The sequence below is a fragment of the Kogia breviceps genome, chromosome 17 (assembly GCF_026419965.1).
Source record: "Kogia breviceps isolate mKogBre1 chromosome 17, mKogBre1 haplotype 1, whole genome shotgun sequence".
Classification (NCBI taxonomy): Eukaryota; Metazoa; Chordata; class Mammalia; order Artiodactyla; family Physeteridae; genus Kogia; species Kogia breviceps.
Window position 1 is genome coordinate 45,668,746 of NC_081326.1, and position 16,856 is coordinate 45,685,601.

General features: G+C 44.0%; 1 protein-coding gene and 1 long non-coding RNA gene across 2 annotated transcripts in view; one reads left to right on the forward strand and one right to left on the reverse strand.

Moving 5' to 3' along the window:
• Nucleotides 1-205: 205 nt before the first annotated feature.
• ODF1 (outer dense fiber of sperm tails 1) lies at nucleotides 206-8,168 on the forward strand. The gene is made up of 2 exons (XM_059042836.1): nucleotides 206-525; nucleotides 7,772-8,168. The coding sequence occupies exons 1-2, from the start codon at nucleotides 206-208 to the stop codon at nucleotides 8,166-8,168; spliced, it is 717 nt and encodes a 238-aa protein (XP_058898819.1).
• Nucleotides 8,169-10,941: 2,773 nt separating this feature from the next.
• Nucleotides 10,942-16,856, reverse strand: part of LOC131743858 (uncharacterized) — a 64,104-nt gene continuing 58,189 nt past the window's right edge. Inside the window, exons 3-4 of the long non-coding RNA XR_010837600.1 lie at nucleotides 13,140-13,217; nucleotides 10,942-12,861 (exon numbers count right to left, since the gene is read on the reverse strand). This is a non-coding gene — a long non-coding RNA (uncharacterized lncRNA). The remainder of the gene's footprint in view (nucleotides 12,862-13,139; nucleotides 13,218-16,856) is intronic.

A 16,856-nucleotide genomic window follows, 5' to 3' on the forward strand; every position in this document is an offset into this window, starting at 1 on the left:
ATGACTGTGCACAGTTCTCACGGTAACCAAAAGACTATGACATACTTAGAGTGTGGTGAGGTCATAGAACCCAAGCTTTAAAGTAAGTGAATCATGTGTGCCTCATTTATTTTTAAAAGAAACTTCTGAGAAGAGCTTGGAACAATTTTTCTCCTGCGAGTGCCATTTCCCAAAGGTACTCACAGAACAATAAGGTGTGACTGTAATGGCTGCACTGAGTTGTCTTCTGGACAGTGTTAGAAGGGACATAAAGAAGGTGGACAGAGAACTAAGGCAGTTGAAATGCATCGACGAACTCAGCACACGATGCCTGTGTGACTTGTACATACACCCGTATTGCTGCTGTGACTTGCACCCGTACCCGTACTGCCTGTGCTATTCAAAGAGATCACAGTCCTGCGGCCTGTGTGATCTCTACCCATGTTGCCCATGTGATGTCAAGCGTTACTGTCTTCGCCCGTCTCTCAGAAGTTTGGAGAGGAAAGCCATTAGAGCTGTGGAAGATGAAAAGAGAGAGCTTGCCAAGTAAGAGAACTTCCTAAGATTTGTATAGTTGGTAAATTAGCCTCCTAAGTTAGAAAAAGGGGGGGAAAGTGTGACAATCGATACTTGAGCAAAGATGAAATGGGTTCAAGATAATGACTCTGGTGACTTGACAAAGATTTAAAAAAAGAAGAGTAAATGGGTCCATGATGGGAATTGTAAGGTTCTCAGAAGACAGTGTAATGATGTCGATTGGCAAGGTTGTTTTCGGCTTATAGCAGGAGTGCCAACGTGATAAATAATGTGGCTTTAATGAGAGAAAGAAACAGGGGGTGTCATTAAAAAGCTATTGGAAGCAGCAAAATAAACATTTTTTCTGGTTGAGTAAAGTGATTTGAGTATATTTCAGCTTACAGAAATGACTTTGGGAGAAGTAATAATAATTGATCAAATCCTTAATGTTTGCCAGAGGCTTTAAGAGCAAGGGAGCAAATTGAACAATAGAGGCATTTATATGGTTTTGTAGGAAATCCTTTCTCCTACTCCCCAACTCTTGATGACTTAAAATTCATCTGGAATTGGGTTTATTGTCTGCCTCCCCCTTCAACTGTAGCAAAGATTGTGCAAATAAACTACAGAACTGAGAGCTGCAGTTTTCAGAATAGAGTTGAAAAGGTTTTAATAGAACTGGATAATTTTAAATGCACTTTAAAATTTTGGGAGTTTGATCACATTTTATTTTTTGCCTGAGAAAGCTTTCTTTTTCTGTCTACATATACCATTTAGTCTGTTACTACGATGAAAAAAAATGGTTGAAAACACTGTCCCCTGGTTAAATAAAGTATGGTACATCCATACATTGGGATGATATGTAAATGTAAAAAGGACTGATGAAGCATTTTAAGTATTGTCATAGTAAGTGAAAAAAGCAAGGTGCAGAAAAACTACTTAATATGCTACTATTTTTTAAAAGAAGGACACAGGGCTTCCCTGGTGGCGCAGTGGTTGAGAGTCCGCCTGCCACTGCAGAGGACACGGGTTCGTGCCCCGGTCCGGGAGGATCCCGCATGCCGCGGAGCAGCTAGGTCCGTGAGCCATGGCCGCTCAGCCTGCGCGTCCGGAGCCTGTGCTCTGCAAAAGGAGAGGCCACAACAGTGAGAGGCCTGCGTACCGCAAAAATAAATAAATAAATAAAATAAAAGAAGGACACAAATAGATGATCTTTTGTATTGAAATCTATGTGACACATAACATTGTGTAAATTTAGGGTATACAATGTTAATTTGATACATTTATATATTGTAATACAATTACCATTGTAGCGATAATTAGAACCTTTATTGTGTTACATAATTATCATTCCTTTTTAGTGGTTGGAATAATTAAGTTCTAGTCTCTTAACCACTTTAATGATTGTAATACAATATTTGTTGTCTATATTCACTGTACCATGCATTAGAGCTCCACGACTTACTACTCACTGCCAGTTTGTGTCCTTCAACAACATCCTTCCTACCCCAACGATAGATTAATAGATTAGATGACAGATAAATAGATTAGATAGATAAATAGATAGATAGGAAGTAGATGATTGATGGATGGATGGATGGAGAGAGAGAGAGAGAATGAGGCCCTTGACAACTGTGATAGTGGTTTCCCTGGTAAGGGCAGTAGGGCAATTATTGTCCAGGTCATCAGTCACCAAAGGTCAGGAATGGGCCTCCCTCAATAGTCTGAGAGGGAACTATTGGCAATAAACTTATCTACACTCAATTTGAACCAGTTTTAATTTTTACTCCTTAGCGTATCAAGTTATATAAATTTCATGCAGTGTGAGTCAGGGGTTCTTTTTCTAAGTACTTGCTCTAAATGAAGGGTTACTTGTGAGCAGGTGTGTCCACTTCCCTGTGCCTCTGAATACTCGAATACCCTTGATCCAAGTCTACTCAGCCTTTGTCTACTGGTTGTCCGTATTCTCCGGACTCTCCAGGTGAGTTCTTCACCATCTGGGTGCCCTCTGCCTACTCTGGAAGTCTCAATGACCTGCAGTGGACACAACTTCAGGCTTAATTCTCAGCAGTGTGGTTTTTACGAGAGGTACTGTTTTCTCTGGTTTGTCATACTTTTCCTGACAATGCTTGGATTTTTTGCTAATTTTTTTTCTGTTGCTTGTGGCAGTGTATGAAGCTGCTGTTGTCTTCCTGGATCTCTGAACTGATCATCCAGAGTCCATTTCAGAAGTGACCTCAGGCTTGCCCTTTTGCATCTCTCCCCAGACACTTTTCTTCCTATTCGTACCACCTTGGGAAAACACTCCTATGCTCTATTTCTGACAGCTTGACATTTCACTAACCTGAAAAGCTTAGTACTACCTGCAAACCTAAATATTCAATTTTCTGAATATGGATGAAAATGTTAAACCCTGATCCAGCTCCAATCCCAGAGGACTCCTACCTTAATATTTTTTTCAGTGAAATGCCTCTTTTTTCTTCTCTCTCAGCTCCCAGTCCATGACTAAATAGATCCAGAAATAATCATGTTGATTCAATTTTTTAAAAAACAATCTTTGGTGTGAAACTTTGTCCAAGGCTTTTAGAATGTAGAAATCGTATTCACATGACCTTTAACCCCTTAAAGAGAAAGACAGCAGTTTGGTTAGGTTATGACATGTGCTTTCAGATGCCAGGCTGTGTTATCCAGAAGATTCTTTGCCCAGTGGGGAAGTAAGATTCCCTGGTCTATAGTTGCCATGGCCCCACTGGAATTGTCTTTCTGTGTGAGTCCACGGTGCTCTGTCTCTGGGCGCTCCTTTAATAATGGGCAAGAAGCTTTGGCTAACCATATAATTCCCCTCAAGAGTCATTTGAGCCTTCCTGAGCGTGTGTTATTTGATTGATACACGTGCACCTGTATGTGTGTGGGGTGCGGTTTTTGACTGGGTACAGAAACCAATTCCTTTTCATTGTTTACTGAGCAGTTGCTTCAAAAGACACCTTGGCAGTATCTTCATTAGTAGAAACCCAAGTAAGTACTTTCATTTCTTTAGCTTCTTTGATATTCTTTTTTCCTCCCCCAATTTCCTTTTGCACCCCAAGCACTCACCTTTTCCGATTCTTCCTTCCTCTTCTGGATTGAGAGAGACTGAAGTGACTGAATTTGGTTTCCTTTGTAAGAAGCCATGCGACCAGCCTGGTGTAAGTTTGCACCTGACTCACCTCCACATTTCGTGGGCTTCCTGTCTTCTGTACTCAAGTGCCAGAAGCAAAGTCAGCCCCTCCTCAATCCTGCCCTTACGAGTTTATTATCTAATTACCGAGCCCGAGCAGGAGAGTGGCTCTGACACCTGGCTTTAGTCCTTGCGGGCACATGAACCTTGATTTGCAGCTGTGCCTAGGAACACACTGGGCTCAACCCTGGGCCCTTTGCTGCTGCTTGGAAAGTCATCCTGAGACTGTGCTTCTATCTGCTCATTCAAGTATCCGTGGGCAGCCTGCGGCTCGAGAAGTTCCCTTGAAAAGCCCCCCACAAAGGGCACCATCTTCTGAAAACTTCAAACCCCCGCCCTCTGGTTTCTTGTTTACCCCTCACGCTCCGAGTATGAAGTTTTCACTCAATCACTCTCACTGAGGGAGGCTGATGACTGTTAGCCCTCAGGGTTGCATTCTTTGTGGTTTAGCCGGTGCCTTCCTGGGTCTTAAGCCCTCAGGGAACCTTTCCATCCCCCATCCTTTGACCCAAAGATCAGGGCACAGTCACACCTTGGGACGCTGGCAGAGAGAACGCCGGGGGCTTTATGGCTTTACTTACTTTACGGCTGGTGGCTGGTTGGCTTTGCCGCTGAGAGGAGAGTTTGCTGTTTCTTTCTGTGTCCCTGCAGAGCTGGAAGCGAGTTGGGCCCCTTGGTCCCCTCTCATCACAATCTCTTTGTACGCAGAGGTCTCGGCGTGGCAAGAGTAGGAGTTGCTGCCCATCCAGGCCAAATGCATGTCCATTATTTGACCTTAGTGTTTAAGGACACAGGACTCGGGGCCTGGTTGCTTAAAGCCTTGAATTTCAGGGAAGTCTGTGTAAAGTGGAGCCTGGCACAGCCTGTTAAAGAAATTTACCCTTTATCGAGTGAAAACCAAGTGCCTAACACTTCATCTGATCCTTGTAACACCGTGGCCATCTTATAGATGATGAACCAGAGTCAGGGCAATGTTCGTGATCATCAGGAAATGGGACAGCTGGGACTTGAAGCCAGGTTTTACCTGGCTAGTGGTCCTGAGTGATCTCCCGACCAGGCCCAGCAGCTAGCATCACCTGGAACTTGTTAGAAATGCAAATTCTTGGCTCCTCCCCAGACTGGCTGAATCAGAAAGTCTGGGGGTGGGGCCCAGACACCTGTAATTGAACAAGCCCTGCAGGTGTTCAGATGCACCTCTGTCGTGCCACTCTGCTCCCGATGATACCCTTCTTCAGTATCAACCCAAAGTCAGGAGGAGAGAGACAAGGCAGGAAATGGGAAGAAGGAGAAGAAAGAAGAGAGAGGGAAAGATGCGTTGGAAAGGAACAGTTGAGCTTAATGGGTCTTTGGAGGGGTCTAAATTAGGAGAAAAAGTAAAGTACTCCAAGGAGACTAGAGGAAGGCCAGCCTCCCTTTGGTTCAGAGTAGAGATAGGCATTCTCACCACCCTCATTACTTTTTGGTCAGCCAGGTGAACCTGATTCATATCTTTGTGAAGATGGCTGGCCATATCCCTCACCTTTGCTGCGGGCAGTACCGCATTCAGGAGCTTGGTCATACATTCAAGTGAAATTCAGCTTCAGCTGGGAGAAGAGGTGACAGCCCAGAGTGGCAGACAGATGGCACTGCCCACTTGCTTTTCCCCAGCTTTCCGAAGAGCCTTCTGCCACCAACCAAAGAGGCTGACTTGCGTCTGTTTACTATGACTAAGTTCCTCCCTGGTGATAACTAGTTGAGCAGGCCATCTCTCTTTGCCCAGAACCCCACAGAACCAAGGAAAATCGCATGTGGGGTGGCAGGTACTTTGCCAGGCGGGAGTCAGGTTACAACTTCAGAGTTAAATCTGATGAGTAAAATGAGGCTCCTGCAATTTCTCCTAAACCCCCACATCCCCACTGATAACCCCTGGCCTAGAAGCAAAAAGAAGAAACCTGGTCTAGCCAAGACTTTGGGGCAATTTCCTGAAGACCCACATTTGTGAGACCCCTGTTCAGCTGCTGCAGTGGGGACGGGGCTGGAGTGACATGAATAGAGGAAGAGGGAGAATCTAAGCAAAAACAAAAACAAAACAAAACAGAAACAACGAACTTATACTTCAAGACTCATATTGTAAGAGGAGGAGATAGATCTGGGAGCCAGCTTTGGCTTGTAGATCTGGTTCCCAGATCCGTCTCCTATAGAAGGCAACAGGGCTTATGGGTATGTTAAAAAAAATTCCCTTTTTGTTTATCTGTATTTTCTGAGTTTTTTACAATGAACTTGTATAACTTAAGTAACAAAAAGAAGTAAGTGTATTTAAAAATTCAGCAAAAAAGGTAAGAATTAAAAATGTATCTCTGGGGTTTCCCTGGTGGCGCAGTGGTTGAGGGTCCGCCTGCCGATGCAGGGGGCGCGGATTCTCGCCCCGGTCTGGGAGGATCCCGCGTGCCACGGAGCAGCTGGGCCCATGAGCCACGGCCTCTGGGCCTGCGCGTCCGGAGCCTGTGCTCCGCAGGGGGAGAGGCCACAGCGGTGAGAGGTCCACGCACCGCAAAAAAAAAAAAAGTATCTCTAACCAATCACCCAATCACAGTCCAGACTCCTCAAACCAGAAGAGCTTCTAGAAAGCATACATGCCAATACCTCCCTTTGGAGGCCAAGAGATACAAGAAGATTTGCCAGGAGTGAGTCTTAGAACACAGATTTTTTTTTAAAAAGTTAAGGGATAAAAAGAAGAGCATTTCAGAGCATTCGGTTGTCTTTGGAAGGATCAGGCAATTAGAAAGAAAGTGGTTCCTGAGCAGGGCCAGAGCACGCAGGGCTGATGCCAGGCTGCTGAGGTATTCATGCCAAGAGCTCAGTCTGACTGATGGTTAAAATCATGACATAGGCATTAAACAAGCCTGGATTTGAATTTAGGCTCTGCCATTCACCACCTTCACCATCTCCCCATCTACAAAATGGTGACAATTACACCTGCATGACAGGGTTCTTGTGAGGGTCAAATGAAACAGTGCCTCTAATGGCTTAGCACTTTCCATGGCACACTGTTGGGGAAAAAAAAAGAAAGAAAAAGAAAAAACACACAACAAACAAAAGCCTAGCATCCTAACTATGTGGCAAGCACTAGTATAGATTCTTTTCATTCGTTAACTAATTTAAGTCTCATGAAACCCCTAGAAATGGGTTACTATTATTGTCCCAATTTTACAGATGAGGAAACTGAGGCACAGAGAGGTTTAAGGAGCCTGCCCAAAGTTCCATAACTAATAAGAGGAGGAGCTGAGGTTTAAATGCAAGAGAATGTGGTGATCATTTTGTAATGCATAGAAATGTCAAATCACTATGTTGTGCACCAGGAACTAACATAGTATTATAGGTCAATTGTACTTCAGAAAAACCGAGCCCACCAACCAAACAAACTCATAGAAAAAGAGATGAGATTTGTGGTTATCAGAGCAGTGGGTTGGGGTGGGGGGGATTGGATAAAGATGGTCAAAAGGTACAAACTTGCAGTTACAGGATAAATAAGTACTAGGGATATAATATACAACATGATTAAGTAACAGTGCTGTAGGTTATATATGAAAGTTGTTAAGAGTAAATCCTAAGAGTTCTCATCACAAAGAAAAATATACTTTTTTCTATTTAATTTTGTATCCATATGAGATAATGGATGTTCACTAAACATATCGTGATAATCATTTCATGATGTATGTTGTCAAATCATTATTCTGTACACCTCAAATTCACACAGTGCTGTATGTCAATTATATCTCAATAAAACTGGAAGGAAAAAGAAAAAAAAGAAAATTAAAAATAAATACAAGAGAAAGATCTGGAAGGCCAAGCACCCATCTGTTGTTAACAGGGCTTTACCTGTGAGGGAGTGTGATTTACATGGGAGGACTCTCATTTTTTACTTCTAAATGCTTCTGTAAAGTTTGACTTTTCACAATGACGAGTGCTTATTACTTTTGCTGTTTGTTTTTTTTAAGAGGTAAAAATATTGCTTGTCAAGCTGTGTCTGAGTTCAATGGTCTGAGCTTCTTCCTCCCACCCTTTCCTTTATCTAAATTCCAGATTGAGAAGAACAACAAATAGAACTCTAGACTCCTCTTGCTGTAGCAGTAACATTTTAGGATCAGTGAACGTATGCGGCTTTGAACCCGATCAAGTCAAGGTGCGAGTGAAAGACGGAAAGGTGTGCGTGTCAGCTGAGCGCGAGAACAGATACGACTGCCTGGGATCGAAAAAGTACAGCTACATGAACATCTGCAAAGAGTTCAGCTTGCCCCCGTGTGTAGACGAGAAGGACGTGACGTACTCCTACGGGCTCGGCAGTTGTGTACAGATCGAGTCTCCCCGCTACCCTTGCACGTCTCCCTGCAACCCCTGTGATCCCTGCAGCCCCTGTGACCCCTGCAACCCATGCTATCCCTGTAGGAGCCGGTTTTCCTGTAGGAAAATGATTCTGTGAAGTGTAGGAACCCAAGACTTTAGTAGAGTCAGGTATCCAGCCCGGCAGCTCTTCCAGCGTTTCTCTCCCCCTTTCCATGGTCCGTGTTATTCAAGAACATAGAAAACTGAATACATAACTGCAATCCACTGGTGTGTGAAAGTATTTTGGTTCAACCCACCACAGAGCCCCGCCAGGTTAGAGGGCACCGGAAGGATGAACAGATGGGAACGGAGATGAATGGTGAGATCTGCCCTCCAGTGTGCTACTCCATATCCCACTACCGCCAAATCCCAGGAAAAGATACTTTTGGGGTGGGCATCCCCAGACACTGTTTTTCCAAATGATTTTGTGACATGACCTTGCCCAGAAATGAAACAGTCAAAGCAGAAACCAAGACTAGTTAGGGCTGAAGGCAAGCGCTTTTTCAAAGCTACTGCAGTAGGGAGAGAAATTGACTCCCCAGTGGAAATGTGGTTGGAGTTTTGACTGGGGCAACGATGAGAGTACAAAAGTATGGGGGGAGCATGTTCACTGACAGAGGGTGGGGTGGCCATAGAGCTGTCATGTCTCAACATTCCTGTGATTTGGGGGAAGGGCCAGCTCTAGCTCAGGGTGATTTGCAACCTCCTAAGGATTTATCTAAACCATCTGCTTTTCTCAGACCCTAAAACTCCCTCAAGGCACAGAAGTTTAGTCCAAAGTTCATGAGTGGAAAAGTACAGCTTTCATGAAATGATAGCATAGTTCACCTGAACTTGGATCCTCATGAACACAGCCCGTGAGTAATTCATGACCGCCAAGACAGAAGTAAGTGTAAAAAGGAAGAGGGATGATGGGGAGGGGTCAGAATGAGGACACCGGCTGGTTACAGATCTGACTGTTACAGGGAACGCAAAACCCTCATGTCTGCACAGTAAGTCTTTTTCATTAGTCTCAGCTGCACGTGCTTTAAAGCCTTGGCTGCACATGGGAATCACTTAGGGAAGCTTTAAAAACATGGATGCCAAACCATAAAGGTAAAAAACACAAGCAAACCACACACACACACACACACCAAAAGAAAAAAGAAAAAAATATTTTTTTTTTAATGTTTTAAAGAAAAAGAAAAAAGTACTGATGCCTGGGTCCCATCTCCAGAGATTCTAATGTAATAGATTTAAGGTGTGCAGCCTGGACATCGAGATTTTTAAAAGTCTCCCCAGGTAACTGAATCACACAGGTAAGGTTGAGAAACTCTGGATAGGATCTTAAAGCTCTCAAAGCCCTTTTTCTTTAAAAGCTTCCTTCAAGTTCAGGGTTAAAGAATATTGATGGTGATAGCAAGCACATTTTGCTTTCAGCTGAGGGAAGTAATGGCCCGCTAATACAGGTGGTGAATGAAAAACGTTGAACATTTCAAAAATTTATTACCTAGCAGCTAGGTATAAATGAATGTTTGTATGTACCAAACGGTAGAGTTACCTTTATAAGTGTCTTGCCATACTTTGATGACATGTTCATAAATATTCTAGTTTCTAAGTAACACATTTTAAAAATGGATTTTGAAAAAATTTCATGCTGTGGAGTCAATGGAATCCCACTGGTGTCTTGAAAAAGTAGGAATCTCTGTCCTCTGGTGGGTGCCATTCCAAGGCATGCCTGGTGACAGTTCATTATTTTATTCACCTACCCACCTGCTCACCCTCCTGTTAGTCCAGATTCAACTCATTCATTCACCAACCTGCCAGCCAGATTTATCAGTTTAAATGCCAGATATTGTGCTCTACAGCCGAGATGGAGAGAAACACCCTGTTCACAAATGCCTCAGATTAAATTCAAGGAGGTGTTTGGGGTGGCTGGGAGAGGAGGGAGTTCCAAAGAAACTGAATTTACAAGGGCTAGGAGAGGCCAGAGGGGCATTCCAGATGGGCCTTAGGCATTTCCAAGGAATGTACTGGTGACCTCACTGCCTCGCAGGAGGCCTTGGGGAAGCCTGGCCTGCGATGGATTGGTTGCCTGAGTCTGCTCATCATCCTCGCAGGCAAGTGTTTGTCTGCTGAGTACCTGCTAAGAGGAAGCACAGTGCCAGGAGCTGTTGTCAATGAGAAGTACCTTTCCAGGAGCTCCTCACAGCGGAGGCGAGACCAACACTGTGCTGTAATTGTCAAAGGCTTTAGGTGCGCTTCAGACAATGTGTCAGTAACAGGAAGAGCCCTGGAGTCAGGATGCCAGACAGGGTGTCTGAAATCCAGCATTCACTGCTCCAGAAGCAACTGGTCCACCACTCAGAACCACTCCCAGCAGGTCATCTTTCTCTTTGCACTGTAGAGAGCTCCCCCAGGGGCATGGTCATGACCCTGTGTGGCTGGAATAACTTCTGCTCTTAGTGGAATGGGGATCACTAAGCAGCAGCAGGTCTGAAATTTCCAGTCTGGAAGGTTCTGGAGGGAAAATACCCCTTTTCTTCTACTAAAACTTCAGTGACAACTGCATTTGCATACACTAAGGAAAATGGCCTGAGAAGAATTTTACTCCAGTTTGTGATTTATTTATTTATTTTTTCAGAAAACAATCTTTTTTTTTTTTTTTTTTTTTTTTAACACTCATGAATTTGTAGGTCAGAAATTCAGGCAGGGCTTGGTGAGATGCTTTGTTTTTGCTCCATTTGGGAAGACCCAAATGGCTGGAATCTTCTGGAGTCTTCTTCATTCACTATTTGGTACCTAGGCTAGGGTGACTCCAAGGGCTGAGCTGTGATTTTAGATGAAAACAATCTTACAGTGGTGTACAAAATGTCACACTTTAATATACACATAAAGAACTGCTTTTATTGAAAACCATACAATAACATGAATCGTAACATTCAGCAGGAAAAAGGTTTCCAGTAATGGAACATTTGAAATTAACACTGCAATAGAGGGGAGGGATAAATCAGGAGCTTGGGAGGAATACACACACACTACTATATAAAGATAGATAACCAACAAGGACCTACTGTACAGCACAGAGAACTCAATATTCTGTGATAACCTATAAGAGAAAAGAAACTAAAAAAGAATGAATATATGTATATGCATAACTGAATCACTTTGCTGTACAACTGAAACTAACACAACATTGTAAATCAACTATACGCCAATAAAATTAAAATTAAAAAAAAAACACTGCGTTAGAAAATTACAGGAAAATGGTCACCATGCCTATGGAAACTACAGTCAATTAGTCAACAAAACAGTTAAGCTTTGCTCACTGTTTTTCTCCCCCACAAACCATATGTTTGTGGTTATTAAGACCACTTACATTAAAAATGGATCAAGGTTTAGTGTTGGTTCTATAGATAGGATGAGTATTTATCCCAGGTTTCCTGGGACACCCCAGGTTTCAAATGACTGTATCCTGGTTTGGGGATGGGAGGATGTGGTCCACAAGGTTGGCTTTGTGTGGTGAGGGTTTCCTGATCCAAGTGTGAAGGGGTTAGAACGGACCATTAGGATAACATCTGAGACAGCAACAGAACAAAAGGGTACAAGAACGAGAAAGCTGTTTGAGTGAAACTGGCAGCCCTTGAAAAAGCAGGCAGGGGCTTCCCTGGTGGCGCAGTGGTTGGGAGTCTGCCTGCCGATGCAGGGGACACGGGTTCGCGCCCCGGTCCGGGAAGATCCCACGTGCCGCGGAGCGGCTGGGCCCGTGAGCCATGGCCGCTGAGCCTGCGCGTCCGGAGCCTGTGCTCCGCAACGGGAGAGGCCGCAACAGTGAGAGGCCCGCCTACCGCAAAAAAAAAAAAAAAAAAAAAAAAAAAAAAGCAGGCAAAGGTGGCAGGCAAGCATGAGGCCAGGATGTGTCTGGCCAAAACAACTTGAGAATAGATGAGGCAACCGTCTTGGAAGAGGAAGTTGGTTTTCTTGAATCAGCAGCTTAGTCACCTTCCGGCATCATCAGTGTCAAGTACTTTTTAGCCTTCAGGGCCTGGCTACGGGATTCTGACGTAGTTTCAACACCTCGGAAGGGGGTGGATCTTAGAAAGGTTGGCCTGTGGGTTCATTTGTGGGAGAAACCTTCATTCCTTCTTCACATGAATCCATTCAAGGGCTTCCTCTGTGCCTGGCAGCCTGTGAGAGAAACTGCAGGATCCAGAAATGGCCAAAACCCAAATCTTTGCCTTTGAGAAGTTTCCAGTCCAGTGTGGGAGACAGGCCTATAAAGTAGTAAATTATAATCCCACCTTATCAAGGATTCCTATCTAGAGAGAACCAAGCACTGAGGGGCACAGAGAGGAGAGCCACTAACCACGGGATAGCTGGGGTGACTCAGGCCGGCCGTCGTGTAGTGGGCCTCACACAGTGCTTTCTCTAAGTCCTTTTCCCCCTCAGTGGGTGAGTACAGGGAACAACAAGACTTGTTCCTCCCAGGGTTGTATAAGGGCTTCTGAGAAGCCCCCTCATCCTTCCAGGCTCCTGTTGCTTCTTTCCCTACTTTCTTCTCTTTAAGGACCTGTCAGAGTCCAGGCAGGAAACAGAGAGTACACTCAGCTGCGGTTTTCAAAAGGCTTTTTAGTGAAGTGACCATTTACAGAGGTGTGCGTAGCTTCCCAGAAGTAGTAAGAGACGTTGGTGCCCACAGCAGCTGCCCACAGGGGGAAGCCGCTCGCCCACCTGACCTGCAGAGGCAGGGGAAGAGGTGGTGGCGTCCAGGTGAAAGCTGGCGTCCTGGGAGAGGGGCTGCTGGACAGGAGCTGTGAACGTAGAAGAAGGTACTGCTGCCAGGACTGCCCAGAAGGTGCGTAGTGAGAGCAATAAATACTCCCACCTCCGTTTCCTCCCAACCTCCAATCCCCTGACAGTGTATCCGTTAGCCAGCCCCAGTGGGCGACCAGAAGGTGAGGGAGCCTGTGAGGGGGTTCAATGAGGTTAGCCGCCAGGGCCCACAGCGGAACAGAGAACTTAATGCGGAACTTTAGAGTTAGTGGAAAATAACGCACACTCTTTCTTTCCTCCCTCCCTTCCCCCTTACCTGCTTGCCCACAAGGCATCATGCCAGGCATTGAGGAATCAAGGATCAACAAGCCAGACCTGGCCCTCACCTTTAAGTCTAGGAAGGAGACAGACAAAAGGATACAGGGTGGGATGGATGAGCTCAGGAAACAACCCTGGGGCCTGGTTTTACTTCACCAAATTCAAGCCATACAGCTCCTTGCTCCTAGAACTAGTGTCTGAAGGGACCCCATGAAAACCTTTACTCACAGCTCATCCTAGAAAGCCCAGGTGATGGACCACTTGCAATTCAGAGACAAAATGCTTCTCAGCCCCAAGTCACTATCCCCCATGCCCTCTGTTATTCTTCAGCATTTCTATCTCTTATTTAAACCCAGGCACTCTTCCTTAATATGTAATGGCAGAGAAATTCAGAAGAACAGCTTTTAACCTTGGAATGAAGAAAAACAATTTGAGCAAGACAGGGTACCCAGAAGCCATAACATAAAACTGTACTCTGTTTGATGCATTTTTTTTCCCTTCAGGGTACAGGTAAATAATTCTGATACTGCTATACATGTGTACTAGAAATAAACAATTAAGTAAATATTGGTGGATGGAGGGAGCCAGGCTTCTCACCCTTGGAGTGGGCATTTACAAATAAGTATGGGAAAGAGGCTAGACTATTCCTCTTGGTGGTAAAGGATTAGAGTTGCAGATATAGGAATTAATTCATGTTCATACAGAAATATTTATAGGTATGTATAGATATACTGGTAAGCTCACATATATTTCCTTGTTCTGTCAGCTGAGAGGACGTGGAAGCAATAACACTCTGCTAGCAATGAGCAATCTTGTACCCAGACCTGGTTTCTAATACCATCCTCTCATAAGAGAAACTAGGACTCCTTGGAGAAAAGGCTGATTCTAGGATAGGGCAAGCTGATTCTAGGATACAAGAAGAACCTGGAGCACCTTGAAGTGCCAGAAAGTAAGGATGTGCTCAAAAAAACAAAAACCATATTGATGGGGATATGTCAAAGGGTCATGGGAGCCATCTGAAATGGTCAAAGCTGGAACAATTTGAACACGAAAATAAGGAAGATAGTATTGGATTATAACCCAAAATATAAAATAAATATCGATGCATCCAAATGGATATATATACATATAAATGAATGAGTAAACAATTAAATGAGGGAAACAGACAAATCTCTCATACAGAAGAATTCCAAATTTATGTAGATACTTTATCCTAAAGGAGAAGGAGCATAACGGTCCACTCCTTAGGTGTGAGTTGCACGTAGTAACTTCCTTCCAAAGAGTCCAGTATGGAAAAAGGGGGGAAAGAATAACTTTGCAGGGGAGAATCTGACGAACACTACCTCAGCCAGGTGCTCAAGGCCAACATCAATGTGATTAGTCATGTTGATAGTTTGGATCCTAACGCCAGTCTAGTCATGAGAAAAAGATCATTCAAGTCCCAGATAGGGACATACTATACACAATGCCTGACCAGCATTATTCAAAACTGTCAAGGTCGTTAAAAATAAGGAGTGTCTGAGAAGCTATCAAAGCCAAGAGGAGCCAAAGGAGATGAAACAACTAAATGTAATGTGGTGCCTGGATGGGATCCTGGCACAGAAAAGGCACATTAGGTAAAAAACTAAGGACATCTGAAAAAACTCTTCAATTAATAATAATGTATCAGTATTAGTCCATTGATTGTAACAAATGTACCAAAGTAATGTAAGATGTTATTAGTAGGGGAAACTGAGCACAGCTCTGTGGGAAATCTGCACTGTCTTCACAATTTTTCTGTAAATCTAAAACTGTTCTTAAAAATAAAGTTTATTTTATTTTATTTCGTGTGTGTGTATGTGTGTGTGTGTGTGTGTGTGCGGTACGCGGGCCTCTCACTGTTGTGGCCTCTCCCGTTGCCGAGCACAGGCTCCGGATGCACAGGTTCAGCAGCCATGGCTCACGGGCCCGGCCGCTCCGCAACATGTGGGATCTTCCCAGACCAGGGCACGAACCCGTGTCCCCTGCATCGGCAGGCGGACTCTCAACCACTGCACCACCAGGGAAGCCCCCAAAATAAAGTTTATTTTAAAATAATAAAATAAATCATAGGCAAGAGGGTAATTTGCAGAAGAGGAAATGTAAGTAGTCAATGGACATGAAAAAAGCACCCTGAACCCTGTGTTCATTGCAGAGATGTGAATTAAAACATTAACAGCATATTCTTTTTCACACATCAAATTAACTTAAACCATAAACAGCAACACTATTTTACTCTGGCTGGAGGCGGTTTTGCGGTTAAGAGGGCATGCTCATTTCTTGATGATAAAAGTGTAAGTTACTAAACCTTTTGGACAACAATCTGACATTATCTACTAAAAAGGCACATATCAGGGACTTCCCTAGTGGCACATTGGTTAAGAATCCACCTGTCAATGCAGGGGATGCTGGTTCGATCCCTGGTCCGGGAAGATCCCACACGCCATGGAGCAACTAGGCCCATGCGCCACAACTACTGAGGCCCACGTGCCTAGAGCCCGTGCTCCGCAACAAGAGAAGCCACCACAATGAGAAGCCCGCGCACCACAACGAAGAGTAGCCCCCACTTGCTGCAGCTAGAGAAAGCCCGCGCGCAGCAACGAAGACCCAACGCAGACAAAAAGAAAAAAAGGCACATATCTTTGGAGGCCATATTCCACTTCAGGCAACCTTCAGAAATAAGAGCACTGGTACACACAAACCAAAGGACACATTTTTTTTTTTTCCCCAAAGGACACATTTTGAAGCTTGGTTTGAAGAGGTGGAAGTTGGAAAACCATCTGAATATCTCTCAATGAGGTAAGAGCTGAATGGATTACAATTTGCTCATCCTGTGGAATATTTAATAAACATGATGAGTGAGCTCCCCATGGATTAATCTGGAGGGACTCCATGATACATTAAGACAAAGAAGTTATGGATTAACATGTATGACCTTGGTTCTGTAAAACAACCACCATACAACACCACAACACAAATGTATGTGTGAAGATGAACACGGATGAAAGGTTTGAGTTGAATTTTTATTAGTTTATGGACAGGAGTTATCAGGGAAGAGTGGGCTGAGCCATCACCTTGTTCCTTATATATCTCTGCATTGTTTGTAACACAAATAAAGCATAGGTTACTTTTTATTTTTAAGAAACTAAAGTTTAAATTTTAAAAATTCAATGGTCATATTGTAGGCAGAATAATTTCCCCACCCACCCAAGATATCCAAGTCCTAATCCCTGGAACCCATGGGTATGTTACTTTACATGACAAAATGTATAAACTCACAGTTGCAAGTGTGACTAAGTTAAGGATCTTAAACTGCGAAGATTATCCTGGATTATTCAGGTGGGCCTGATGTAATCACAAGGATCCTTGGAAGTGGAAGGCAGGAGGGTCCCATCCACAGTAGGACATGTGATGCCAGAGGCAAAGGTTGGAGTGACACAAGCCAAACGACCTCCAGCCAAGGAATGCAGGCAGCCTCTTAGGAGCTGGAAAAGGCAAGGAAATGGATTCTCCCCGAGTATGCAAAAGGAACACAGTTCAGCTGACACCTAAATTTTAGAACTTCTGACCTCCAGAATTTAAGAAAAGAGATTTGTGTTGTTTTAAGTCACTGAGATTGTGGGTACTTTGTTACAGCGATAACAGGAAACAAATACAGGGTCACAGTTAAGATGTGATTCACCACTGCTACTTTAGC

What these genes read in the sequence shown, in the direction of transcription:
- ODF1 (XM_059042836.1), top strand. Translation starts at nt 206, where the DNA reads ATGGCTGCACTGAGTTGTCTTCTGGACAGTGTTAGAAGGGACATAAAG. An exon ending in GAAAAGAGAGAGCTTGCCAA is followed by an intron (nt 526 to 7,771) that starts GTAAGAGAACTT and finishes TCTAAATTCCAG; the next exon opens with ATTGAGAAGAACAACAAATA.